The 10,171-nt window shown below is 44.1% G+C and overlaps 2 protein-coding genes across 2 annotated transcripts; both read left to right on the forward strand.

Moving 5' to 3' along the window:
• The first annotated feature begins 265 nt into the window (after positions 1 to 265).
• On the forward strand, positions 266 to 4,745 carry ttc25 (tetratricopeptide repeat domain 25). The gene is made up of 11 exons (XM_034539366.1): positions 266 to 445; positions 1,178 to 1,309; positions 1,451 to 1,601; positions 1,701 to 1,759; positions 1,984 to 2,134; positions 2,287 to 2,505; positions 2,585 to 2,792; positions 2,872 to 2,958; positions 3,135 to 3,331; positions 3,484 to 3,584; positions 3,680 to 4,745. Exons 1-11 carry the CDS (start codon positions 320 to 322, stop codon positions 3,713 to 3,715), a joined length of 1,467 nt encoding a protein of 488 aa, XP_034395257.1. The 5' UTR covers positions 266 to 319; the 3' UTR covers positions 3,716 to 4,745.
• A 315-nt stretch (positions 4,746 to 5,060) lies between these two features.
• On the forward strand, positions 5,061 to 9,806 carry cnp (2',3'-cyclic nucleotide 3' phosphodiesterase). Its single transcript, XM_034539426.1, has 4 exons — positions 5,061 to 5,190; positions 6,416 to 7,909; positions 8,012 to 8,139; positions 8,357 to 9,806. Exons 2-4 carry the CDS (start codon positions 6,454 to 6,456, stop codon positions 8,804 to 8,806), a joined length of 2,034 nt encoding a protein of 677 aa, XP_034395317.1. The 5' UTR covers positions 5,061 to 5,190; positions 6,416 to 6,453; the 3' UTR covers positions 8,807 to 9,806.
• Positions 9,807 to 10,171: the final 365 nt, after the last annotated feature.

The raw sequence follows: 10,171 nt of genomic DNA on the forward strand, positions 1-10,171 counted from the left end.
TTGTGTTTTCTTTTGTTGGTGTCATAGTATTCGATTTAATACCATCTTGTAAATATTTTGTTCCTCTGTGGATCACTCGCTACAGAAACTAAAAACTCTAATTTAAGTTTGACTTGGACTTCAATGTTTCTGTCAATATGAATAATAAACTGCTGCATCAAACAAAACAAATGGAGCGTGTTCTGCGTGTCGAGCAGCAGATGGCGCTGTTTCTCGGTCTTAGTGTGTTAGTGGGGGTTGCTAGGAGACGCGTTTTAAGGAACTTAGACACCAAAGGGAAATCATCTGTCAGCGTTGTGACCACGAAGCTTTCCTATAAATGTCCGACACGGACGAGGATCACGATGGGCAGAAGACAACGGCCGTATTCTCCACTATGGTGGCCGACGGGGATTGGCTTTACACGAAGGGCGAGTATAAAAAGGCTCTGAGCAGCTACACGACGGTAAGTTGCTGTACGTTAGTTACGTTATTAACGTTACTTAGCTGAAGCGTATCATCTTGGTGACGGAGCATTGGAGAATATCAATATTCAGAATCATATTTGTTAGTCAACTAGTGTGCACATCGACCGAATTTGACTTAATATACCCTAAAATAAACACAACAGCCAACTTAAACGAAGCTGAACAAATAAAGTTACAGAAAAATGAAGATATTTTATGATCTAGGGTATATTTTAAATTCCACAGGATCCTAAAACGTGGCTCGAACATTGAAGTTAAATAGATATAAACTATAGTGAATTGGAAATCTGACTCCTCATCAATAATACACTGGATCTTTGAAATAACATCAATCCGTAGTTCAGAGAAGATCTTCTCAGTGCAAAGGAAAAGACCCACAATGTATAGGAAGATTTATGGAGCCTTCATCAAAAATATACTTCCATCTGGACAGATCTAGACCTTATTATATTTTACACCCTAACATACTTTTTGTAATGGTTTTATGGTTTAACAAGTGCAATGAACCAATCCAATATGGGTTTGGTGGGGGGTTGCTTGTCTTTTTGTGTATTTTGTGTGCATTGGACTTTCTTTCTCTTTCTTCCTATTACGTTGAGTGCGTATGATGTTTTAGTGCATGACTGATTGTTCCTCAGAGTGATGGGCTGTGGGCAGGAACTGTTCTTTTAAAAGCATGGCTGAATGACTTGCTATTGTTCTTTGTTTAGGCCCTGACTATAAAGCCTGATGACAAGACTTGCTGCTTGGGCCGATCCAAATGTTACCTGAAGCTCGGGCAATCGGAAAGCGCTTTGATTGATGCAGAGGCTTCACTGAAAAAGGACAAGTCATTTATCGAGGTAAACTACAGGTTACAGAAATGTTAAAATGCCTCTCTCTGTTAGAAGAAGAAAACATGTTGTCTTTCTTGTACTCAATAACAGCCCTCAAGTCAGCACCTTATTTATATGGGTTCATTTATTTTCTCCTGATATGTTTAGGGAGTGTACCAGAAGGCGGAGGCCTTGTACTACATGGGTGAATTTGAATTTGCGCAGGTGTTATGCGACAGAGGACACGACTTACGTCCTCAAATACAAGGGTTCAGACTGGGTATCCAGAAAGCTCAAGAGGCTATAGAAAGATCATTGAGTAAGTCATTATTTTGTAATTTACACTAAATTCTAGTCACAAAATGTGAAAACCCTCCTCACACCTAAAACCATTTTGTTCCTCTCTGGCATCTTCTAGGCCCTTCCTCTGTAAAACTGAAGATTGAAGGAGACTTGTCATTTCTCCAAAAAGATGAGGTGGGTCTTTCTTGTGTTCCCCTTTAATAACTCTGCATATAACAGGAACAGTTGGCGGTAAAGCTCTAGAAGTATATATGTACACATACAAACAGCTACCTTGTACAGGAAAAAGTTAAAAGTTTAAGAGTTAAAGCAAAGATTGTAAAGTTATTTGTAAGTTCAACCGTGGTCAACCCTTTCTGGTGCATAATATTATGTTTCTGAATGACCGACGGGTAAAGAGGGCACAGCCAATTGCTGCTATCCACCATCTGACAATGAAGGAAAAACCGCAGACCCAAAAGCTCTCCAAGAATGAGAAGACAACCAAGCAACTGCTGGGAGAGTTTTACACTGACAAGAAATGTCTAGAAACCCTGCTTAAAGATAAAGGTAATATTTGATCATCATCATTCCTTCTCTGACGGATTTAATACACTGTAGCTTGAAATGTTAAATGCTACTCGTCCATTTATTTAAACCCACCCACTAGGATGTTTGTTTTTTCACTTTTAAAACACTAACATTTACCCAATGATCTGCAGATTTGGTGAAAGGAAAGATGAAAGGAGGGGAACAACTGCATGACGTCATTCAGGGCTGCCTCACATACCTCGAGTCTTGCACCAAGTTCTGGACTGAGGAGACACCGAGGAGTGCGCGGGACAAAGAGCGTAAGCCTCGGCTCCGTGACAAGCCCTGTCACGGAGCGCCCTCTGAACCGGCTCAGTTTCTGCTGAAGAGCCTGGATGACATCGACGCAGGTGAGGCCGGCCTCTGGCTGAACCCTGCTTTCCCCTTATAGCCGGGAGAATGCTCACTGTAATATGTTTGTCGTACTAGAGTTGACGTCCGGAAATGCAGAAGGTAGTCTCAAGAAGGCCGAGGACGTCATGAAGATGTTGCGGGGCTGGACGGAGAAAGAGGTGCCCAATCAGAAAGAAGTGATGGGTAGCCTGCACAGTTGTATTGGGAACGCCTTCATCGACTTGGGAGACATGGACAGAGCTTTAGAGCATCATCGAAAAGACTTGGAGTTGGCTACACAGTGGTGAGAATGAGAAGACATTACACAATAGCAGTGGATGTGTTTTACAACTGTAGATCACATCTTATTTTTCTCTCAACAGCAAACTCCCGGATGCAATGTCCAGGGCTCTGTACAACATCGGGTGGGTTTATGCTCAAGCTCGACAGTTCACACAAGCCATTGAGTTGTAAGTACCCACTGGAAGAGCAGATTCACTTGTGTCATTTATGATATTGCTGTGCTTTGCAAAACACCTTAATTTGATATTTGTCACACCGTTTCCTCTGGTCATGTCGAGGTGTGACCGTTGCAGGTTGGTTTATTGATATTTCATGTTCTCTTCACTGTATGTTTTCACTTCAGCTGGGAGAAGAAGATCACTTTGGCCCGCGGTGGTTTGGAGAAGACCTGGTTGTTTCATGAGATCGGGTGGTGTTACCTCGAGCTCAATCGCCACGAAGAAGCCAGAGATTACGGCGTGCGTTCAATTGCTGCAGCCGACGAAATTGCTGATGAGAAATGGCAGATTAATGCCAATATGTTGGTGGCTCAGTCAGAATGTAATTATTAATCCTTCTTATATTTACAAAATCACTTACTGCTTATTTGCTTTTTATGAGTTTTTCTTTTAACCATTTAGATTTACGGTGCTGTTGTCATTCTACAAATTACGGACCTGATCTCTGATCAGTTCCCTTCTGTTTCCTCCCAGTGAAACTAGGACACTTTGAGTCCTGTGTCTCCCACTTTGAGAGGGCCTTGACCCAGGCCACGCTGCAAGATGACGACTCTGCCATGAACGTCATTCAGAAGGTTGCCTTTCTGTTGTCATGCGCTTCCCTTCGCCATTTCGTTTCAGTTCCAGTTAAATATGTTTGTGTCGCTGACATTCATCGTTCTGCTTTCAGGCCCTTGATGAGGCAAAGCAGCAGCTCCCACAGTGACGACGACGACGACAACGACAAAATGAGACCAATAAAATTAATTTCCCACACTGATGAATAAGACCCAGTATCTGCATATACGTCTTGAGCTTTTCATTAGTAACTTTCCAAAGGTCAAAATATAAACAGTCCAGTATGAAGTACAGATATTAACAAGGCCCTGCATCATACTTTGAAAATGTAAATCGGGAGCATTGGTCTCATTCAAGGTAGCATCTTTTTTTCAGCGTTGCTAATTATTTTAATTACAGTCAAAAACTATATAAGAGACTGAATTGTTGTCAGACTTCTAGGAAAAACTGAAACATCTATTCTCAAGAAAATGCGTCACTTAATTAATATAAAAAAATAGAGAGCATCTTATCACACTCGTTGATTTGCACACAGCAACCCACCAACAATGAAGTCCTTTTGCCTTTTGATAACTTAAATACAGAGCTGTATTTACTGCAGGGGACTTCCCCATGTCACATCTTTATTGCATCTGTTACCAGGCTCACATGGTGTTATTTACATACAGAGGATGGCTTCCTGCAGGGTTTACACTAATATCATTGTATGGTTTCACAGACAGTAATGTACAAATAATGGCCATTGCCTCTTCACCAGAATACCTAGATGGAGCCTGTGTGGTCTGGGCCCTAAACAGTCTAATGAGTCAGTGACCTGTGGGACCCACTGTGTCCTGTTACCTAACTTTGAGGGGAGAGACTCAAATTCTAGCTCTGCATTTCGATGGTACCTCTGAACGTTTGATAGGAATTTGATTCATAGTAGTAGTTTGGTCATGTAACTAAACTGAAGTCGTTGTTAATCCGTAGGAAACGTTCACTGATATATTGCTGTGAAGTAGGACCTGTAAAATTGTAAATAATGGGAAAAAAACATATAGAACGTAAAATCGGTATTGATGTTTAGCGCCGATGTACATCATCCTATACAAACAAATACACATAATAAAAACAAAAGGACCAAAAAACATATATAAAATGAATACATGAAATAAAAAGGTGTAGTTTGGAGCACACGAGGCAAGGACACGTTTTCTCGTTTTCTCTGAAATTGTGAAAGTATAGCTTAGATATAGAGTTAAGCCATCGTTTGTATGTGTACTTTACTTCTTTATTCTATCTATTTCCTTTTTTTTTCAAACCAAATTGTTGTTCTTTTTATTTTCGTTCTCAAAAATCACTTCAAATAAAGTTTAAAATGCGAAATAAAAAATAGGTAACTGCATAGGCGTTTCACGCAATCATTGTTATTTTTTTTTTGCAACCCACCCCTTCAGCGGCGTCCTTCCGGTCCACAGGGGCGTGACTGTGGCCCCGCCCAGTTTGCGCGTTCCCGTATATTTCCGTTTTCCTTCGCGAAGAGAGGAGCGGGTGCATGTCTGTGCCAAGCTTTGCCTTGTCATTGTATCCAGAGAGAAACGCGTGGTCAGCGGCACTAGCGACAGCTCCACTGCAGCGGAACCGGTAAGCTGGCGTTTTAAACTAACAAAAGCGCTTCGTGCTGGACCTCGTTTTAGTTTGTTGGTCTAACAGCATAAATAAGTTGCTACAGTAACAGCCAAGGATTAATTTTTTTTAAACGCAAGGGGGGAAAAAAACCCACCCAAGTTGTTTAAACGTGGCGCTGTGGCGGGGGTTGTGGTAGCCACACGGACTGCCTGCCAGGCTAAATTGTTTTTGTCTGGCGTGCTAAGCGGCGTGAGACGCCACTCCCCGCCTGGCCCCACCGCGCTGCTCATATCGATAATGGAAAAAGGGCTTCTCTGTTTAAAAATATTTGAGCTCACATGGAAGCTTTCTTAAACACACGGGACAAAAAAAAAAGAAGAAGAAATGTTCTTTATCAATTAACTTGCTGTAAACAAAACCGAATAAGATGATAATTCCCCATTTACTGCCACTGCGTCACTGTGCGTGTAGCCGTAATATCGAGTGGTCAGAAGTTTGATGCGCCGGAAAGTGTTCCACGCTTTTGGTTTCATTTATTGTCTGTTCCCGAGCCCCGATGGAAAACACACCGTGCTGCTGTCTTTGTTGCTGCACTGGCTGAGTGGTGTTCGCGAGCGCTTCCTCTTCTGTCTCATGTCACCAAACCTTCAAACAATGACCGGCCGCGATTCTATGAGGGATTCACGGCCTTCCCCCACCCCACGCACACACCACTTTTTTTTTTTTTTTTTTTTTTTTGTGTCTGTGTGCGGCCAAAAGTTTGGGGATGCGAGGTTTTTAATCTAGTATTTTGTAGTCGTGCGCGTGCGTGCGTGTCCGTACCGCGTGCACTCTGCTTTTTGTCTTCTTGACAAATGGAAATAAGGATGCACTCTAAAGCCAACATGTTGCCACTCCCACTGTAACTGTATGCACGAGAGCACAACACCCCTACCGAACACACACGGACTCTGACTTAAAGTGACAGTCATTGGGTTGGGTGGCCTCGGATTCTATATGATCTGGTCTGCAGGTCCTGCACATCCAGCAGCTCCTCCATTCCTCGCTCTTTAATTATGGTTATTGGGTAACTTCCTGTTTGAGACATAATGACCACAGTCGTTTTATACAACTTGATTTAGGCCTCTGGTTAAAGAACCCGCTCTGTCGAAATTTTAAATGAAGTTGCTGAAGCTTGTGTGTCTTAATGATTGCAGTCACCGTTGATCTAAATGGACCACTTCTCTCTTTTGTATTTAAGGTACATGGTGGTGTGTGAAGTCAGACTTTAAGCCAGACATGGACACAGAACAGAGAGCTGAAGAGGTTTTAGACTCTCCAGAGACTCCACAGCGAGAGGAGGCCAAAATGGAAACTGAGGTTGTGTCAAAAGTGGAGGCGCAAGAGGACTTCACAGAGTCCGAGAAGGCGCCAGCTGCTGGGGAAGATGCCGAGCAGCTGGCAGTGAACGGTCACGATACAGAAGTCCCAAACCGGCAAGAAACGGAAGAGTTGATTGTCGCGCTGTCTGAGGAAATGAACGAAATGGAGATTGAGGACGTCTTGCCCGGAGAAAAAGATGACGTGGAGTCGGTGCCCGCTGCGGTGGCCCCACCAGATTCAGACGAGTCATCTGAAAAGATCTCTGACCCAGCTGCAGAAACGGAAAGCATGCAGCCGGTGCCAGAGAACGACCCAGAACCGTTGCCTGTGCAAACACCTCTGACTGAGAGTACGCCAGAGCCAGAGAAATTGGCAGAATTGGTTCCACAGGCTGAACTACAAGATCAAACATTACCAGCGCTGCAGCCGCCAGTAGATGCACAACCACCCGGCCAAGAGGAGAAAGGGTCAGAACAAGTGGGAACTGAGACAGAATTGCAGACTCCGATGGATACCGGGGCAGAGGAAGTTTCCAAAGAGGTCGCGGCTGAGCCTACAATGGAGGCGAAAGAAGAAGAAAAACCAGCAGAGACGGTAGTGTTGGCGGCCGAGGCTGCCTCAGCAAAGCCGACGGAGACCGTGATATTAAAGGAGGAGGCGACCACTGAAAGTGTGGCACTTGCAAAGGACGAGAAGGAAACTGAAGCAGCAGAAGGTGTTGAATCTGAGAAGATTGACGCTGAGCCTCAAAAGGAAGAGGACGCCGTCCCTACACCTGGCTCCCTGTCCTTTGCCCTCCTGGAACAAGAGCAGACCAAAGACGCCCTGCGAACGTCTCGTACCCTTGTTGTCCTCAAAGGCCTTCCAGGAAGCGGTAAAAGCTTCTTGGCACGCGCCATAGCCGACGCCTACAAAGGCCACTGCTCCGTCTTCTGTGCCGACGACCATGGTGTGAAGCTGGAGAATCCAGAATCCTCCGTGGAAGGGTACCAGGCTCTGGATGAGGCGGTGGTGGCCTGCTGCAGTGCCGGAACGGCGTCCTCTGTGCTGATGGTGGTGGATGACACTAACCACACCCAGGACCGCCTGGCCCGTTTGGGGGAGATCGCCATGCAGCAGAGCCTCGTCGTGGTCTTTTTGGAGCCACGTACGGAATGGAGCCGAGATCCAGCACAGCTCAGCAAGAAGAACAAGCGTGGACTGGAGGAGGCCCAACTGGAAGCCATGCGAGGTTCACTTGAGGAAATGTCCATTCCGCTTTACTTTGGCTGGTTTCTTCTCTCCTCCATCCAGGACAAGGTTAGGTGCACGTCAATGGACTTCCTGAAAACTCTGGACACCTTGGAGGCCTTCAAGAAACACTTGATTGATTGTGAGTGTATTTTCATTTAATGCAAACGTTTTAGAAATATTGAGTCTTTTGGCAGGTTAATATTTAAAAATCTTTGGCATGACAAAGATGTTGTGATTACAGTCACTGGGAAAGCTGAGAAGGAGGTGGATTTGGAGCAATACTTCCAAGCTAAAGGAACCCTCCACTGCACTACAGAATTCTGTGACTATGGCAAAGTAGAGGGCTCCAAGGAGTATGCAAATAATCCAGTAAGAAACTTGTTTGCTTAAAGATATATTTTTTTTTTTGTACTAAATAATTTGATACATATACATCGGATGGCTACATGTTTGTGGACATGTTCTTTTATTTTATTTGTATTCCATGCATTGTTCACTACATTTCAAAGAGCAACATCCTCGCATGCTAAAGTTTGACTACATAAAAAGTAATCCATCTTGTGATAATTCTAATTTTCCCCTCCAGGCTGTTAAAGAGTCCTATGGTTCTGCATTCGAGCTGTCACTCAGTGCCCTCTTTGTGACTCCTCGCACTGTTGGTGCCAGAGTGTCTCTCTCCGAGGAGCAGCTTTTGCTGTGGCCAGCTGATGCTGAGAAGGAGGGGGAGTCTGCCTCCCTGCCTCTGGGAAGCCGCGCCCATGTTACTCTGGGGTGTGCCGAGGGTGTGGAGCCCGTTCAGACGGGCCTGGATCTGCTCCAAATCCTGGCCCTGCAGCAGGAAGGCCAGCAGGGGGAGCTCATCGAGGAGATGGAGCTCGGCTCGCTGACCTACTACGGTGAGGGAAGGTGGCTGCTCGGTCTCCGAGAGCCCATCTGCGCCCCGGCCTGCTTCTCCAGCTTCTACGGGCGCAAGGAGCTCGATCCGACCAAAAAAGAACCAGAGAAGAAAAAGAAGCCTAAGTGCGCCATACTGTAAATGGCAAACGCGGGGATGTGTCTCTAGGATGACTGGTGAATTAAGACTTAGGCTTCCTCTGTGCAAAGTGTGTATGTTTGTGCAGCGTTTAGGGTTCAGTTATGGCCACCCTAAATCTACAAGCTGTGTGCCTTTTTCTTTCTTTTTTTTTTTTTACTGTTGATTTGCACCACAACCCAAGATGCCTTCAACAACGTTAAGTATCTTGTTTCACATATCGGTGCCAGAGTTGCAGTCCCTGGCTGCTTGCTGAGGCGTTAGCTGCAGTTTTAGAAGGTAGTATAGCCTCTTCCCGTCGCTCCACACTTCTCAAACTTAGAGTTCCTCCTCTACAGTAGTCATTGTCTGTCAAGATTCAGATGTGAATAACTAGGTACTTTCATTGCATGCATCACAGGTAAAAAAAACAACGTTGTTTGTCATACATGACATTCGATTTGCATTTTAAGCAATGCATATTCATTCAATTAAGCATAGTAACAAATGTCTTCCCTGCTAAAAGTACATCTCCAGCTTCATGATGTGTTTCCTTTGGCTTTGTTGTAAGTGAAGAAAATAGCTGGCATGTCTGTATAAGTGTGTGCACTGCCTAGGAAGTAGTTATTGCAATAGCTTATGGGCCAAAGTTATCTATTTGATTAAGTGTATTAGAATGACTGTCATTCATAGAGGTCCTTCCTTGTAAAATATTTGCACTGTGCATAGTTTGAAAGGGAGAATACTGATGAATTTGTCATTTCTTTCTGCAGCTTGCACTTAATACTTCTCAAATGCTGTGAACCCAACTTCATGTTTTGCAACCTTTTCTACTGCGCAAGACTGCACCGTTGATCCCTATTTTTATTCTCTTTGAACGGCACTTCATGTATTGCATTTCGATTTGTATCCCCTGTGACTGTAATTTTTGAAGGGCAATTCCTACTTTGTGTAGCTCTTATGAATCACTATTTTTGCACTTGTTTTCTACACTTAATAAAAAAGAACATGCTTTGCTCCAGTACTGCAGTCTGCTGTGTGTTCAGTATTTATAATGCAGTTTGTTTTGCATGCAGCCTGCTGATTCCTCGGTTTATCTACTCATGGTCAATCTCTCGATGCATGCAGTTGTAGTTGAGTGTATACACCAGCAGAGGGCACTCATCCTCCAGTGCAGTGCGTAGGCCTAAAGACATCAGTGCTGAGATGTTGTGCATTTAATCTCTATTAGCTTCCAGTACATTGTAGAAGAATTGGCTTGAACGGGAATAAAAACCTCAGAACTATTGAAATACTGTTTTTTCAAACATTGTAACAGATTGAGCAACTGGATTGCACAATTTATCTTGCATAAGATTCTGGCAGTTACAAATCAGACTATACAAATAT

The sequence above is a fragment of the Cyclopterus lumpus genome, chromosome 8, assembly GCF_009769545.1.
Source record: "Cyclopterus lumpus isolate fCycLum1 chromosome 8, fCycLum1.pri, whole genome shotgun sequence".
Classification (NCBI taxonomy): domain Eukaryota; kingdom Metazoa; phylum Chordata; class Actinopteri; order Perciformes; family Cyclopteridae; genus Cyclopterus; species Cyclopterus lumpus.